At 45.8% G+C, this 17707-nt stretch overlaps 1 protein-coding gene across 4 annotated transcripts in view; it reads left to right on the top strand.

Annotated features, from left to right (window-relative positions):
* The first annotated feature begins 10344 nt into the window (after positions 1-10344).
* The window catches only part of Myt1 (myelin transcription factor 1), a 60626-nt gene continuing 53263 nt past the window's right edge, over positions 10345-17707 (top strand). For 2 of the 4 annotated variants that reach the window (XM_087653518.1, XM_087653519.1), the window contains exon 1: positions 10652-11128. In XM_087653518.1, the coding sequence (XP_087509644.1) occupies positions 11053-11128 (76 nt within the window). In that variant the 5' untranslated portion in view covers positions 10652-11052. 4 annotated transcript variants of the gene reach the window in all.

Genomic DNA, 17707 nt, shown 5'->3' on the forward strand with positions numbered 1-17707 from the left:
TTCTGTACCAGTGACAAAAGGTGGGTGGTGATGCCGGAGTCTCTCTTTTGCTGTGCTATTACCTTAATCCTCAGTTTACTCACTGTCTTATAACTTGGGCTCTGGAAAAGGAACCAAGACCCTGAACATATCAATAGATGGACAGGGTAGGAAACTTATAGGCATCTGTTGGTGGGGGCCACCCAGTAGGTCTTCACATCAGGGGAGGTTGATGGAGAACTCCTAGGTCCGGAGTTGATAAAAGAGTTTGTTGAGGAACTGTGAGTTACCTCCGAGTGGGGTGTGCAGAGGCAGGCAGCATGTGAGGTTCAGGAGGATATCACCCAATTATTCTAACATTCATCAACAGACCACAGTGTCTACTGTGTTCTTTTCAATTAACCTGGAAGCTGTCTAATGGGTATTCAGCTGTACAAAGTTTGAATGTCAAGTGCTCTTTGTGAGACAGATTTACCATTACCGTTCTATGGAACAGAAAGGCCGTATTTTGCATGCTCGGATCCTGGGTGATCCCTCCTGGTGATCCCTCCCAGCCAACTCTACACTTTCTTTCAGCAGCCTCTCTCACACCCAGTCTGTTCTTCTGGGGTTGGAGTGGCTAGGCTTGGTCAACTTTCCCTCTTCCTTCTAGTCTCAGAGAGGCTGTGTGGGGTTGTGTGTATGTGTGTGGTGTGCTGTGTGTGTGTGTGTGTGTGTGGTGTGTGTGTGTGTGTGGTGTGTGTGTGTGGTGTGTGTGTGTGGTGTGTGTGTATGTGTGGGGTGTGTGTGTGTGTGTGGTGTGTGTGTGTGGTGTGTGTGGGGTTGTGTGTATGTGCGTGGTGTGGTGTGTGTGTGTGTGTGGTGTGTGTGTGTGGTGTGTGTGTATGTGTGTGGTGTGTGTGTGTGGTGTGTGTGTGTGGTGTGTGTGTGTGTGGTGTGTGTGTGTGGTATGTGTGTATGTGTGTGGTGTGTGTGTGTGTGGTGTGTGTGTGTGTGTGTGGTGTGTGTGTGGTGTGTGTGTGTGGTGTGTGTGTATGTGTGGTGTGTGTGTGTGTGTGTGTGTGTGTGTGTGTGTGTGTGTGTGTGGTGGGAGTTGGGAATAGACATCTTCAGGGCTTTAGGTATATGAGTTGTAAGGACAGGTAGTGAGGTATTGCAGGATTCTTGGCTTGAGGCTCCTAATGAACAACATTCCAACATGACTCCTTCAGTTAACTTCCAGCATATCCAATGTACTATTACAGTATGCAATCATCAGGCCCAGCCTCCTGCAGCAAGCCCAGGGCACACTCTCTCTCCCTCTCCCTCTCCCTCTCCCTCTCCCTCTCCCTCTCCCTCTCCCTCTACCTCTCCCTCTCCCTCTCCCTCTGCCTCCCTCCCTCCCTCCCTCTGCCCCCCTCTCTCTGTATCTGTTTTCTCTGGGTTGAACATGACTATTACCATCTTGAGCCACAGCAGTTTTGATCACCTACACGAGACTCTCACAAGAATCTTCAATGATGTAGCTGCCTATAGGGTGCCTGGTGATGTAATTCCTTTTGAGTTACTATAAGTAAACTCCATAAACTCATTTGTTTATCAGGCTGGACTTGTATGGATTCACTTCTTTGGTCCATTAGTGACCTCAGTGTTTGGGGTGAATAGATGTTTCTTTGTTTCCCCAATAAAACTAATGATGTGTATATGCGATGTATATATATCTATATATCTATATCTATATAATGTTTACCATGTATATTTATACCACATGTGTATATACACTTGTATATACTTATGTGGGTGTTTATATGTATGTAAGTGTACATATTTCTATGTATGAATATGTAGTATGCATGCGTGGTGGTTTGAAAAAGAATGGCTCCCAGGCATGGGGGTGATTCACTTTGTCCCCTTGCTCCTTGCCCCACCTCCCACTCCTGAGTCACGAGAGCAGATTAGTTGACCCTGCCCATCACTGGATGAAGCACTTGGGAGAGCAGGCTCTGTACCTTGCCTGGTCAGCACAGTAGAACTGGCTCTGATGGAGGAGGAGACAAGGGTGAGCCAGCCCAAGGGCATGAGAGCAGGATAGCTGAGAGCTTGAGTTGGTGCACCCAAATCTACATTATCTGTGAACTGTTGGGGCTTGTGAAAGGGCCAGTCCTGCTGATCCAAAGCTGCAGGGTCTCCATGACACAGAGCAACAACAAGATAACTGGGAGGAGACCCAGTGAGGAGCCAATATTGATGGTGTGACAGAAGCCAGAGACTGGTGACTCATTGCAATGAACATTCACAAGTGAAGGTGTGTGAACAGAGAGGCAGACTATGGGACACACTGTGACACGTTATAGCATCCACGATGAGATGCTCTCTATGCTTGTTTTGTATATCTTTTGTTTGTGTGTTTTTTATTTCGTGGGGAAGGGAAGGTTGTAAGGGCAGAGGGTGGATATGAAGGAATGGAGAGATGATGGGATTGGGGTGCAAGATGTGAAATTCACAACAAATCAATAAAAAGTTAGGGGAAAAAAGAATTGCTCCCATAGGCTCATATATTTGAATGTTTAATCACCAGGAGTGGCCTCAAATGCACTATGTAGTTGAGTATGGACTTGAACTTCTGATTCTTTGGCTTCTACATCCCTAGTTCTTTGATTACAAGTGTGTGCCACCACTCCCAGTTTTATGAGATGTTGAGAATGAAATCCAAGAGTTTGTGGTTGTCAGGCCAGTACTTTACCAACTGAGCTACATTTCAGCCTATCTCCTGACATGGAGTTGATTGCTGTTTCCCTTGTACCTTAGCCCTGCTGAGGTATCAGGCTTCAGGGGTTATTCAGGTACTTCCCTGGTCTATGCATTCATCTGTCTTGACTTCTATTGGATTTGCTTTTTGCTAACAAGCAGACTTAGCCAGCCCAGCTTGCCATGGCAACCGCCCACAGCTTGCTCTCTGTCCGGCTGCCTGGCTGCTTTATCTCTGAGGCCATCTGTTCTGGCAACACAATTCCAAAGCCACTTAAACAGAGCCTGGAGCAGGGCATCCCTAAGCTCGTATGAGTGTGCGTGCACAAGCACATACACATAGAACAGTATGACCCCTGCAGGGTGGAAGGTAATGTCAGTGGGGATCCCAGCAGCTGCTCACTTTTCTTGCTGTTCTCGAGTAGGTTTCTGACAAATCATTATGAATGTATGTGAGTCTACATATGTGTCTGCCTCAGAGCTTCACCCCACTTTTCTCTGTCCGTGAGTCTACTGAGTTTTGACCTTTGTCCCAAGTCTTTTTCTGCACTTCCTTCCTTGGTCCATGTCATGTGTTTATCCATCACCCTTGCAGCTGTGGCTATGAATCTGGTCCTTGTCTCTGTTCACCTCCTGTCTTTCCAGTGTTGGCAGTTACTCTTTGCTTTTTATTCTCTTTATGTCCCAGTACGGAAGGGCTGAAGGGGCTGCTTCTGGAAGAAGGAGTCAGGAGGCTGTCCCTTATGCTCCATAATTTGATTTTGAGCATATCTGTCTCTTTCTCCACAGCCCCAGTATGGCTAGTCCTGGGGACTTAAGGACACTGTGTCTGGCTTCCTTGGGTCTGTTCATACCATGGGATGGAGTCTCCTTAGCTCATGCCTAGGCTCTTTGCTCTGAGCCCAAGTGAACTGTCCACTGAAAGTGTTTTTCCTTCTAGCCACACAGCCGTCTTGAGATCTCTCTCTCCCTCTCCCTCCCTCCCTCCCCCACTCTCCTGCCCCATAGATTTAGTTAATGCCCCTTCCTCCCTTCCCCTAGGAGAATTTGGATAAGCACAGTATCCTAGGCCAGCAGGCTCACTTGGGTGCCTGAAATGATCCGAACTGGGAATCTTGTCGAACTGCTCTTTCCTGCAAGTCACTCTGAGTTCCATTACTCCTTTTTCTAGCTTGACACATGGGAGATAGACAGGAAGTCTCTCTCTGGAATTGATTCCAATCCTACCTGAGGTCCAATTTAGATAGTTCATGCTGCAAGGAAATGCTTCCTCCCTGCTGTGGCATCAAGGGTAGCTCTCTTCCCCTCCCTTCCAGTAGTGCTTCCTTAGGCTCAGGCTGCTGTAAAATCTGCTGTTAGGACCCTGAATTTGGGTTTCTTGGCAGCTTGAGGGCTTCTGACTGGAGTCTCTACTGAGTGTCTTTTGCACTGCAAACTGATTTGCTTAGAGCCCTGGCTGGCAGCCACTTAGTTGACCTTCCTTGCCTCTGCCAATCCTGCAGGATAGCTTTCTCCAGGCTCTATTCTGCCCGTGTCAGAGCAGCAGACTAGCTGACTCGTGGATAGGGTCCTGGCTCTGGAATCCTGAGATCTTAGGCAGATCAAGCTGAGACTTAGGCATGGCAGACATCTGGCTCCTATGCTCTGGTTGTGTAGAGGATCTGGGAGTTCTTAAGTTCTGGATCATGGTGATGAGCCCAGGGGTCAGAGCAGAGAGACTCTGGAATGTGTGCTAGGGGTACTTTTTAGAGGCTCTTAGAACACTTTTAGAACTTAGGATAGGCTAGCAGAGACATTGTTTGGTGATGTGTGCTGGTAATGTCATTACAGGTAATGTCAGAGACCCCCCTTTTTGTCAGTTGCAGTTGCTACTTATGGTTGAGAGTCCAGGGAAGGCAGATGTTGCAGCTAGCAGAACCCAGAGTAAAGCTTGGTTAACAGCTGCTGTCAACAGCCAGAGCTGTGCTTTAAACAAAGGGCTGTGACCTGGGCAAATAAACACTCCTGAACTCTCTTGGGCACACACACCATCTAGTGAGCCCTGACATGGTGTACTGCTTGCCTTCAGGACCTAGCCGCTGGGGCTCGAGTGCCTCCTAAGTCAGCCAACTTTCAGAGTTAGGGTTGATCTGTCTTGCTAGTTGAAAGCATGTCCAAGTTTTCAGCCTAGGGTCTCTAAAAAGGAAGCAGCACTCCAGAAGTGTCTTCTCAATTTCTACTGATGCCCTTCAGGGTGGGTGTTCCATTTAGGTGGAACAAATGGGACTGGATAATTCAGGCATGGGGGGTCATGATGCAGAAGAGGCTGCTAGGTTGTAGAATCTTGAAGTGTGAATGGGGAAAGGGACCGTGGCTACTTTCTTTTTTTTTTTTTTTTTTTTCTTTTTTCAAGCTCAAAGTGCACGTCAATCACAATGTCCACTTCCTGGCTATTTTCAATGAAGCAGTGCCAACATGCTCTGGCCCTGTGCAGTGTTCCTGGATTTTCCTTTGACTCATAAGGAAACTGAGTCACAGACATTGATAACTTGTTCAAGATCAGCTCATCTAAGGAGATATACAACCTTGGTTAGGGGCAGACAGAAAGTGGAGACCTGAGTGTCTACCAGAACCTATAGCTACCTTTCCCCACTTTCCCCTACTCTCACTTCTGCTCCAGTTCCCTCTAACCACCAGCTGCTCCTGTTTCCCATTGTCTCCCCATTTCCCCATTCCCTCTCTGTTCCCCATACCCATAACTCCACGTCTCCTCCTTTTCCCACTTCTTATTTTATCTCAGCCCCTCGTTTTATCTCAACTCTCAATCTTCTCTCTTCTCCCTTGCCCTACTTCCCTGTATCCCAATTTCTCACCTGCCCCCCCCTACTGTTCCCAACCCTTATGTCTCCCCTTGTCTCACATACCCATTACCTTAATTTCCTTTCTTCCCCCTCTACTCACCATGTCCACGGTTTCTTCCCTGGTTCTAATTTCCTCCCTGTTCTCTCTTTCCACATGCTTTCTATTCTCCTGCTCCCAGCTTTCTTCTTCTCCTTCCTGGCTCTTCAGCCAGTTTCAGCTCTCCTCACATACTCTGTTCTCTGAGTGACAAAACTCGCCTTTGTCTACAGTCCTACCTCTACTCCAGACTCATACGTGTAGCCCCTGCCTAGGTTGTCACCATCTCTCTGTGACTAATAAGCATAGATTTCTGCTCTGTTCAACTCATGACACCACTCAGAAACCCTATGATCCCATGTGGCCCTCTCTTAACCTTAGTGCCCTAGACCCCCTGATAGCTTGACCCATCCCCTAGAGCATCTGCCAACTTGAGCGAGACCATTACCTCCTGCCTGCTCATTTTCCTTCATTTTGGATGTGGGCATTACATTTGCTAGAGATCCCAGGGTATGAGGAGCAGGCTCATTCTGCATATGCCTCCTCTTGCCTCCCCCTTATTATAGACACTACTCCTGAATGGAAGTGACTAGGTTGGGCTTAGTCATCAGCTTGGAGAGAATAACTTAGGGCTATCACCCTGGTGCCTACCTGGACAGTTACTTCCTCAGTGTTGGGAGCTCAGAGAGTACCTGTTGTGTCCAAGTTGATTATTCACAAGGGCTATCCTGCACATAGTACCCTACGTACTCAGGGTAGAAGACTCATCCCTGAAAAGGTCTGTTCTGCCTCCCACTTGCTGACTTGTTCCCCCCAGACTGCAGGCTTCCTCTACTGTGACCGCCGATTCTAGCCACATCTCCTTCACCGTTCATCTGTAGTACAGGGAGGGGCTATCTCTGCCTCTCCTACTCCCCTGCTTTGGCCCTGCAGGCGGGGTCCATTGTTTGGGCCCGAGGCCCATTGTGTGTGGAAGGGAGCCTCATTGGCAGGCAGCCGGCATCAATTTGTGATTATGTGCTCTCTGTCTTGATTGGCTGGTTGTGGTCTGTGCTCCCAGGGTCCCGGGACACAGAAGTTTGTGCAGCAACTTTTTCCAGCATGAAGTGACTTGTATCCAGGCTTCAGAGAAGAGGTTCATCCATCTGGCCAGGATGACGCTCTGCGGGAGCTTCCTGGGTGCGTACCATCCCCAGCCCCTTGCACCCCTCCCCAGGCTGTTCATAGTTCTGCCAGGATACCCTGCCAGTGCTCAGTGTTCTTTTCTGGGCTGAGAAAGTGATAGACATGTACTCCTCTTGAATGCCAGCCAGAGACCCTGGGGACATCTTGGGTCCCTTTCGGCAGAAGTGCTGACAGCACAGAACCCTGTGAAAGCCTCACAGCTTACCCGTGGTTGGAAGTTGGGTGGATGGTGGGTAGTGGGCCTGCTAGTATCTTTGTTTCTCTTTAGGACTGCTGGCTAGCAACTGAGGGAGCAATAGCAGCAGCCCCTGACCCAGGAGGCTGGGAAAGTGGAGGTGGACCGTGACTTCTTATGTCTTTGTGTGAACGGGAACATCTATACTGGTCTTTTTGTGTCTTCTTCTGCTAGCTACACCCTAATCACACGCACAGTCGCAAGGCATGAGTGTGCATGTGTGTGTGAGAGTCTCATAAACTGGTTGCCAAATGTTTGCGAGTGTGAGACAAGCACACAAAGTCAGCCTGGAGTGTGGGTAAAGTGGCTCCTGGTTTTTGTTTGCTCCATCTGCCAGGGCCTGCCTGGGGCAGCGCCCCCCAGCCCTCAGCTGTTCTATACAATATTAATGCTGACCATCTCGGCTGCGCACACAACGCCCTAATTGTCGCCGGCAGCATTAAGGCAGGCGCCCATCTGCGGGAAGCTTTCAGAAGGAAACAAGAAAACCTCACCCCCAGCTGGTCACTGGAGAAGGTGGTGCCAATTACAGATGCAGAAAGTTTAGAACAAAATTACTTGAAAGAGTTTTTATGAAGCAAATGAACTGACACTTGGAATGTCTGTGTGCGGATTTGCACAAGTAATTACACCTTATTTGAAATGATCCTACCAGTTAAGCAACAATTAAGTCTGCTCTCTCAGTGCACACAAAGCACTTTCCGAGTGAGCCGGCAGCAGTCATAGTTTAGCTTTTCAAATCTCTCCGTTTCCTCCCCTGAAAAGTCTGTGGACCCACCAACCCAACAGAAATTGTTTACCTGTAGATCTTCCCGAACTCAAAAAGGCACGTGCAACCTGCCTTCAGATTTTTATGAAATAAAGCTTAAAGGAACAGTGTGCTGTTGAAAAAAAAATGTTTTACGAGTCTTAAAAATTCTGGCAAATCTAAGGAAAAAAAAGTTTTTAGATTATACCTTGCTGTTGTCACAAGCAGGAGCTGTTTCAGTTGGTAGTACACTTTTGGAATTGCTCTGCCTTGCTAGGCGAACTGGCAACTGGGGACCTAGTGCACACCACGGGCTTTGGCGAGAAGAGAACAAAGGCCAGCTCCGTGGGGGTTGGGGGTGTGGGGGTGTGGAACGGAGGGAGCGCTGTCCAGAGTGCTGATCAGTCTGCGGCACGCCTCCACTCTCGCTCAGCTCCTTTCAGGGTCGAAGGGAGGTTATCAAACCCCAGAGTTGGCTGGAGAAATTCTCCACTCTGCTTCTTTTCTGGAACCCCCGCTTTGTTCTCCAATACTGTCAGACAAAGATCTTGAATCTTTACTCCTCTAACCAGCTTGAAAACCCTCTACATCTCTAACTTACCAGATAGGTTGCGAGTCCTGGGCTCTCCCTCGCTACCGGTTTGTGATTTCCCTGCACATTCAAAGTGCAGCCCCAGGCAGGATTTGGAGCATATTCTAGTCCACTGAGCTAAAACTCTCGAAGCTTGTGGCTGCTCGAAGGGATAGGAGATGCTGACAGACTGAGGTTTGTGCAAAAACACTTTCCATTCCCTCAGAAAATAATGATGCCCCACAAGGATTTTTTTTTTGTTGCACATATTGGCTTCTCTCTTTTGTCTTCTCTGTTTTATGTTATTTCTTAAGTTTGATTATCATGAATCTGAATTAAATGGCTTTCCTGGAGTCTTCAATACTGTTGGGTAGTAAGGTTAATTCAACACAGGCTCTCCCTTCTACTCCACCTTCTCCTTATAACAATGGCACACAGTGCCACCCCGAGCCTGCATTCTGCCGATAAGGCTTTAATAGAATTTCTGAATGCTAAAGGTTTAGGATGTAAAATATCCAGCTCTGGCAGCTTGTTCAGAGAAGATAGAGGTGGATTTTCAGGAGTGCTCTCTGCCGAATGTGTCCTTTTATGCTAATGGATAGGAGTTCACGAAAGAATGGGAAAATGGTAGGCAATCATTGTAGGACACTCAAATGTTCTCCCTGGGCTAATTAATATTTCATCTTGTTTGACCACTGCAGGTTTGCGTTTGTTTCATTTTTGCTTGATCTAAATAAGTGCCCCCATATAAATTTTGTGTTTTACTCATGTGTGTAAGAAATAACATACTTAGCTTGCGTTTTGGAACAAAGCTCCTTGTTTTATGTATAATATATGGAGAATGAACTATGTGTTAGAAATAATTGTTCGTGAAAGAGAGGCTTCTGCTTATCTATCCCACAAGGTCCTTACAACCTGCTCTTCTTGCAAAAGCTAGCATACTTGCTCTATCTTATTCAGACTTCTGGCGGCCCAAGCCTACCTATGATAATCAAGCAGGACATTGTATTTCTGCACAACTTGCCAGGAAATAATGTTTGTTTTCTATTAAAACCTGAAATACCTTTGTGCCGTGAATGTTCTGTTTTCTAGATGTGGCAGTAGTGTCGTCTTGGGATCTTAATTTGGTTTTCACTTTTGTGTTTTCTAGTGCAATTTCCAATTCTGATTTGTCAGTATGAGGATAAGTTTTTGGGGAAAAAACTAGGGTACCCTAGGTTTCTCTCGAGGTTGTTCCTGTATTCAGCTCTGTAAATTAGAGAAAAACTGAGAAGTGGCAGATTGGGAAGTTGGCAGGCAGGTTGTATTTCTAGGGTGTGTGTCCCAGAGACTTTTCTTCTTGGTGTTTTTGGGTGCTTCTTACAGACAGTGAATTTATGTTTCTAGGGTTAGGATAGCAGTGCTTAGAGATTTTTTTTAGTACTCTTTGGGAGACCTTTAGTATCAAAACATTAAAACAAAAAGGGAAAGTGTAACAATAATAAAATCTTTTCTGCTCTGTTCCTTGTGAGTGTACTTTACTGTTTCAATCTTTGATGCCTTAGGTATCATTCCTGAAAAAAAAAATTCCACCTTAATTCCTGGTAATTCCATATGAAGATGAGCCCATATAACACTTTTAGTTCATTTGAGAAATAAATTCTGCAATCCATTTTTATGATGGGAGGTTGTATTCCTAACCACCAATAAATATTGTAAAGCACTTTCGCCAGAGCCATGCTAACCCAGGGCATCTGTCATTCCGGTCGCTGCTATTAGGAATTATTGGACTGAACCACTGGCAGAAAAAGAAGAGGGGAGTGAGCATGGTTGGCAGAATGTTTCTTGCTCTTTTGTGTGTTTTACGTTTGATAAAACCCAATCATGCTGTATATTGATTATAGATATATTTAGGCAGATATGGGCACATTCTTTGGTGAGGCTCAGAACAGAAAACAGGAAGTCTATTGGTCTGGAGCACCTCTCTCCTTCAGTTTGGCAGATCCATCTTTCTGATGTTATACTGTAAATTTATTTCACCTCAGAGAGTAAACAGATATATTGGAGCCCCAAGGGTTCATGGGTAGCGTATTTACAAAGGAGCCTCCTCCGCCAGCCCGTGCCACCGCTGCTAATGAGAGCGGTCATTAAGTAAATGAGACATCGCCTTTAGCTGGCTTAGGAGTTCGCACACTGAGGGGAGAAGATATTTAATTGAAACCCACACACAGGCTTCCCCACACGTGACTGCGGTGAGGGAGGCAGCTGCCTTCCCCTCCCCCGTCCTCCCCCCACCCCCCCCCATGTAAATTTCATGATTGCTTTCCGTGATGTCATTTTGAAAGAGGACAGACAATAGCTGTGGGGAAAGGTAAGTCAATGTTATGTTCTTTTGCTGACAAAGGCAGATACCCAGGGCTTAGCTTTTCCCCTTGGACAGAGGGGAGGGCTAGAGCAGAGAGGATTTCTAAGAAGGCTCTCTTTGCAGAAAAGCAGGTTGGGGGATGTCTTTTTAAATTGTTCTGAAGGACAAGGCTTTCTTCTCCCTGTCTGCCTGGGCTGTGTGTTCCTCCTCTTTCTCTGCCCTTCCTGCATTTCTGAGATTCTCATGGGCATGTTGTGTGCCTAATAGAAAAGGCATTAGGGGAGGAAGACACTGTGGATCAAGACAAGAAACTTTATCTGTATTTCTGGAAAAGGAACACAGATGTGCCTGGGCCATGGGACCCAGAAGCTCTGTGTCCAGAAAGGATGCTGACCTCATACGCAGGTCTATCTGAAGCAGAGACTTGGAGCTTGGCTGTTTCTTGTGGGACACACACTCCAGGTACCCAGAAGAGATGATCCTGGGAGCATTTTGTCTTCTTGTCACATACTTCCAAACTTCAGGAGCAACACCCAGGGAGCGCTTGTCTGTGGGATCCACGGGTAGCGTTTGGTTTACTGTTCTCAGTTCCTCCTGTGTGTGTTTGTGTGGTTGGAGTGTGTGGTTGTTTGTAGTGCCAGTGTAACTGGATTTTCATATCTAAAACCAGGAAGTCAGTTTGAGCTTTGAACACGGGTGCCGTTGCACACAAATGTGCCCTAGAGGACTTGGCTCTGTTCACGAGATTTACATTCTTTATGAATCAGGATAATAAACAAGTATAAGGAAGTTTGTATGTCAGTGCCGTAGCTACCCATTGCCGGCTCCTTTCAGACATGGATGTTGCCTTGTTCCAATATCATCTTTGAATAAACGGACATCATTGGCTGGTAAAGCTGGTTGTTTAATTTCTGAAATGAAGCTTCTGAGAAGTGGCTTGAAGATTGTGTATGTTTGATCTTGAGGCATTACATGAGTTTGGTCAGACTGTGTAGCTATAAAGTGATAATAATAATAATAATAATAATAATAATAATAATAATCAATTACTGGGACTATTTACATTGTTCTTTTGGGAGAGGAAGAGGATGAATTTTGTCCCACTGGCTTAAAAAAGAATCTTAGCCCTGAGGGTATCTCTGAGACTAGTGGCCAAGTGAACAAAAACAGGAATGTTCTAAGGCACACTTAGGAGGGGAGCATCTAATTGGCGTTAAAGAGATGTGCTAGTTTCTCTGAGGTGGCAACAGTGTGGGGTGCTGGGTCCTTACCTGACAACCTGTGTGTGTGTGGGGGGGCTCCCTTCAGCACCAGGTTCTTTGCCACTACGACCTCTTCCATTGACCCTTGACTGTAATTTTTACCTAACTAACAATATTGTTAACAAATTGTTAACTAACAATAAATAAAAGAGTGGAAAACAAAGATTACAGTCTTTTGCACCCAGTGGGATGCTGTTGTCAACTGAGGCATGGTCCTCCCCCTCCCAAGTTGTGTTGCTTGTGCAGAAGAGGGCAGTTTTGTCAGTTTACTTTCATAAAGAAAGAAGCAGCTTTATGGAGTCTTTTGTAGAAAGGCTATCTGACTCCCAGGTACTTTGGTGATGCTAGACTTCAAGGAATTTGTTGATCCAGAAAGCTGAGCAATAATAGTGTTCGAGAGTTCAAGGATCTGTAAGCTTTTTCATCCCAAATCAACCTGCTTTCCATGCTCTTTAGAGCACAGAGCCCGGCCGTAGTTCTGAGAATTCCTCCAGCTTCTGTCTGAAGAACAGCTGAGGGTATTGCCTGCAGGCCTCAGGGTAATCCTTGGATATGTAGATTCTGTGTTCTCTTAAACTCCCAGGGGTTGCATGAGGAAATCACTCTCTGAGAAGACCCTCCTCACTTTTGGAACTGCAAAGTTGTTCTGTGCTCGTATGGTGGCAGTTTCTGCTTAAATACTTGTGAGTGTTCAGAGATGTCAGGAAGAGCTGGCAGGGCGTGCTGGTATGAAGGTGCAGGCTTGACTGCTGTGGGTCACTGACCTGGCCATGTTGATCAGGTCACAGGGCTGACAAGGTACTGTCTTTAATTAGTCCTCCTTTGGTCCTGGTTATCAAATGTGATGGCGATATGGGTGATATTGTACATGAGCATGTGACCCAGGCACATAGAAAGACTGGCTCAGAACCCAGCAGGCCACCTTCTGGCATGGCCAGGCCTAGCAGTGGCTGGACTGTTTGCAATGCTGGTTTGCATGATCCAGCCCTGGATGAGCACGATCGAGAGGAACCTACAGACTGACAAAGTGCCAGGAACCTATTAGGCCTCCAATAGCTGCCTACTGTAAGGGAGCAGATGGTTAGGGAGTGAACCCTTCCTAGATACACTAATGTGAAAGGTAACTATGCTTTGGAAAAATAGATTCTTTAGGTTAGAGCAATCCTACTACCTGGGCTGGTTCAGGAGGTAAAGGTGGGTTCAGGAGCAGTCAGAATACCTTGGTCAGCACTGGACCCAGAGTGGCATGAGATAGGGAGTCGAGAGGTGGCAGAGGTGGCTGCTTCCGGTGGCCCTGGCTCATAGGTACTCTGAACACTGGTATCGACTCAAGTATTTTGTGTTCCACTGTCCTAACCCTAAAAGACCAGTGCAGAGGCACTGTTAGTTCGCTTTTCTCTGTGGATACCTGAGCAAATCTTTTTTTTTCTTCCTTTTTTGTCTTAGGACTGCCTTTCTGCTTTTCCTGTGCACTTAATAATCGAGTAATCAAAAGTACATTGGTTACAGATATAATTTTAACTGAAATTTTTGTGGCCCAAGTTTATAGGAAAATTTGAGGGGACAGCATTAAAAGGGTTTTGAGGGGGAAGACTGAGCTCAGTTGAAGAGCAAGTGCCTAGCAAACACAATATCCTGGGTTTAGTGCCCAGCTAGCAGACCGAAGGGGTAGGGGTGTGGCTCAATTGTCAGAATGCTTGTCTAGCATGTACGAAGGTCTGGGTTTGATCCTCAGTACTGCATAAACTGGGGTATGATGGCATACACCTGTCATCCCAGCAGTTTGGGACTAGAGACAGGAAGATCAGAAGTTCATGATCATCCTTGACTACATAGTAAATTTGAGTATAGGATATGTGAAACACTGTTCCAGAAAAGAAAAAAGAAAGAGAAAAATGGTGTCTTTATTTGAAAGGAATAGAGTAGCTGTTATTGCTGTGCCCCATGGACTTCCTGCTTTTTGAAGACTGCAGACTGTCCACTGCTCAGCTGAGAGCAGGTTCTAGGGTCCCGAGTAGAAGGTACTCATGTTCTTGCATATTTTGTGTTCTCCATACATGTTAACTTTTCCCAAATGGCACTTGAAAACAAGAACAAAACCATGTGAGAGGCGTTTTCATTTGAATTAAAATGTCTGATCTCAGGGTTCTGCAGATTTAGTGTTCTCAGAAGCCACTCAGTGCAGTTTTAACTCACCTCTCCTCTTGGCAAATGCCTTTAGGAGTGAGTGTGTTTTTCTTGTTAGACCAACTTCATTTATTGCTTCATCCTTTTTTCATTTATAAAATTCAATGCTATTTTAAAAGGCAGTAATGACCATAGCTCAGAAAATGTTTTATTCTTTTTAATGCCGTTGTGTATATATGAATCTTTGCCGGCTTGCATGCTGCATATGGACCCTGGGAATCAAACCCTGGTCCTCTGGAAGAGCAGCACGTACTCGTAACTGTTTGGGCCATCTCTCCAACCCCTTACTTTTGGCTTTGTGAGTCATGGTTCCTCTGTGTGGCCCTAGCTGTCCTGGGAATTGCTATGTAGAACAGGCTAGTCTTGAACTCACAGAGATCTGCTTACCTCTGCCTCCTGAGTGCTGGGATTAAAGGCAAACACCACCATGCCTTGCTTCAAAGTTTTTTTTTTTTTTTTTTTTTTTTTTTTTTTTTTTTTTTTTTTTTTTTTTAATCTGCTCAGTGAAAACATCTGCTTGGCTCTGGATAGTCCCACTCTTAGAAAGAGAAGAGTTTGTCAGATACAGTGTTGGGCTCTTATGGCATCCCTCTGCCCAGTAGCTTGCCTCATCTTCAGGGATATGGGTTTGTGTACAGGCCATGATGAACTGGGTTTCAGTTTGTATAGATATGTCCAGGGAGAATTGGGTCCACGTGGGACTGTGGCCTGAAAACATTGCCCGTGCCAGGAGAGTACAGGTAGACAGACAGGGTTTTGAAGGGCCAGTGTGAATATGCAGAGGCCACCTAGGGTCACATTGAGCAAGATGGCTGGGCAAGGTAGGAATTACATCACATGATCCAGGTGTGAGGAGAAGGCATGGGGATACTATGTGGTCTGAGCTGTTGGTGGGTTGCTTGTGTACCTGACTCCAACCTGGTGGTATTTAGCACTTTATAGAATGGGTATGAACCCCAATTATCATTGATCAAGAGCTAGAATTCAACTTTTCCTATAGAATCCCTGAAGGTTTTGAGAGTTGTGACTGGGGCTGGAGAAATGACTCAGAGGTTAAGAACACTGACTGCTCTTCCAGAGGTCCTGAGTTCAATTCCCAGCAACCACATGGTGGCTCACAACCATCCATATGGCATCTGAAGACAGCAACAGTGTACTCATATTCATAAAATAAAAATAAATCGAGAGAGAGAGACACACACAAAGACTTGTGACTTAGCACAGGGGCTATGATTTTGGGACCTGTAGACACTGCTAATCCCTCACACTGGACATCCTTCTCTGTTGCTTGTCAGTCACTCAGGAAACAAGGCTTCTGGAAGTTATGACGTATTTGTATTTTCTCCAAAACTTTCCGTTCACTTCTGTAGTGAGCACTGTGCATCAAGTCTGGAAAATTAATGTCCACTTTTTCGTAGTGCTAAGCCTGAAAATCTGCACTGGGCTGTTGCTGAATAGAGACATCACTTTAGAGCATGGTGGTAAGTTCGTAGGCAGGACGCAGCTCCATATTAAATTTGCCTCCTTAGCCAAATTTAAATTTGAGCAGGGGTCTCAGAATCAGAGGAACTGGGATGGAAGGAAGAAAATGGAGCTATTTTAAAAACTATTGCCTCATGGTTCTTCAAGGCAAGAAAGAGAAGAGGTAGAGCCTGTTCTTTTCTGAGCTAGATTGCTTGACCAGGAGAGTTCCTGGTATTTGTGGGTTAGAATACCAGTCTCCTTACAGCTGCCTGTTTAGTCTTAGTGCTAGACTTTCTGAGTAATTCCCAGACTACCACATGTGGTTCTGGACTCAATCTGCCTTTTCTGTCCTGAAGAGAAGAGCAGAGCCTATGCTTGGCCTCAGGGTACACATAGTCATTTTGTGCTTGGTCTCAAAAGGTGTTTTGGTCATGGCTCAGTGAAGCCAGATATCAGCCTTGTTATCTACCACCTGCTTTCCTAACCTAACCAACTCTTCCTGGGAAGCTGCAAAGGGATGACAGGAATTTCCCCTGGGGCTGTCCACAGCCTTGTAGCCTGGCCTGATCAAGGTGTCAATCAGGAATGAGGTCTACAGTGCCTCTGAACAGGTTGATTGTGCTTCTTTCTTCCTCCTACCTCCTTTGGGAGCCACTTCTTTCTAGAGTTTCCACCTTTACTGTTCTGAGTGGGTTTTGCATGGTGGCTGTTGAGGCTCCAAGAGTATCTTGAGTTCTATCCAGCCTAGTGCAGGTCAGAGATGAGTGTAGAACTCTCTTTGTGACTGAGTGGGTCAGAGTGGTCCTACGAGTGTCTAGGCACTTGGTTGGGGCTGGGACCTGGTCACATGGCAGTGCCACTATCCCATCCACTGCTGTATAGAAGCAGTGTGACACTGACTATTTGGGACACTGCTGCCTGGGTTGGACATCCTTGTTCTCTGTTGGCAGCCTCCAATGACAGGCCGCCTGAAGAGCCAGTCCTGTGATTTGGTTTGAAAAGTCATTATTACGGCAGAGCAGTTTAGCTGTTGTTTTTGCAGCATTGGTAAGGTTAAAAGAAATAATGATAATAATATAAGAAAGACTCAGTCATAGTTACTGCCGGCAACATGCTATTTGCATTTTTAAGGAAACATTTCTTTGAGACAGCCTGGGTGAAAGGTCACTATTTGCATATAAATGAAAAAGAAAGTGTGTGATGTTGGAAGTTACATCTGTATTATTTTCTCAGCAGTGAGCTGCTGTTGGAGAGATTAGGGGACATGGCTTGCATTTGGCTTTTATTGAATAGAGAAAGTACTAGCGGAGGCTGATTTAGAAGCAAAATAATGAGAAATGTGCAAAGCTATAGAATTCTGGACTCCCCTACCCCCACCTCTCTTCTCTTCTCTCATTTTCACCTAAACTCAGCAAAAGCAGGTCTGTCTGCTCCACTCAGCAAGTATTCTACTCTTTGGATCTCAGCTTTATTAAACCAGGAAAAAAAAAAAAAGAAGAAGAACAAAATTTGCCCCTGGTCTCCCTCGTAACCCTGTTTGTTTCCTGCTAAAAGCTATTTTGTCCCCAGACTTGTCCACTCCTATCCACCAAGAGAGTGCGGTCAAAAATGTCTATTACTCTTCTAGGGTTGGAAGGGTTGGGGAGGAAGGCAGTGTAGTTTTAGAGCTTCAAGGACTCCAAGCAGGGATAGCAAAAAGGCAAGGGTTCAAAAGAGTTCTGTGTGGGTGGAGGCAGCCATGCAACTTCCATGAAACCCTCAGTTTCTTTCCTCCGCTTATACTTTCGGGCTACCAGACTTTCTAGTCTGGGATGATTCCTGGCTTTTTAGAAGGCCGGAAGCAGAGTTCCAAGCAGCAATTCAAAAAAGACCAGAGGAGCTGGGCCTTTGCAGAAGGTTTGTGATTTGGAGGTCAATGTATTGTGAGGCAAAGAGGTTGTGCCTGAGACTCCCCTGCTTTAATCTTGCTTCTTTTCAGAGAACTCTACTGATTACTGATAAATTATTTTTCTTATCCACGTAAATTAAAATTTTGGTTTGTTTTTTTTTCTCTGAAACAAATCCAAATCCACTGAAGTGTTTCAAGTATAGAACAAAACCATTTCTTTTGAACCTCTTGAGAGTTCGC

This window comes from Rattus norvegicus, chromosome 3 (genome assembly GCF_021556685.1).
Source record: "Rattus norvegicus strain SHRSP/BbbUtx chromosome 3, alternate assembly SHRSP_T2T, whole genome shotgun sequence".
Lineage (NCBI taxonomy): Eukaryota > Metazoa > Chordata > Mammalia > Rodentia > Muridae > Rattus > Rattus norvegicus.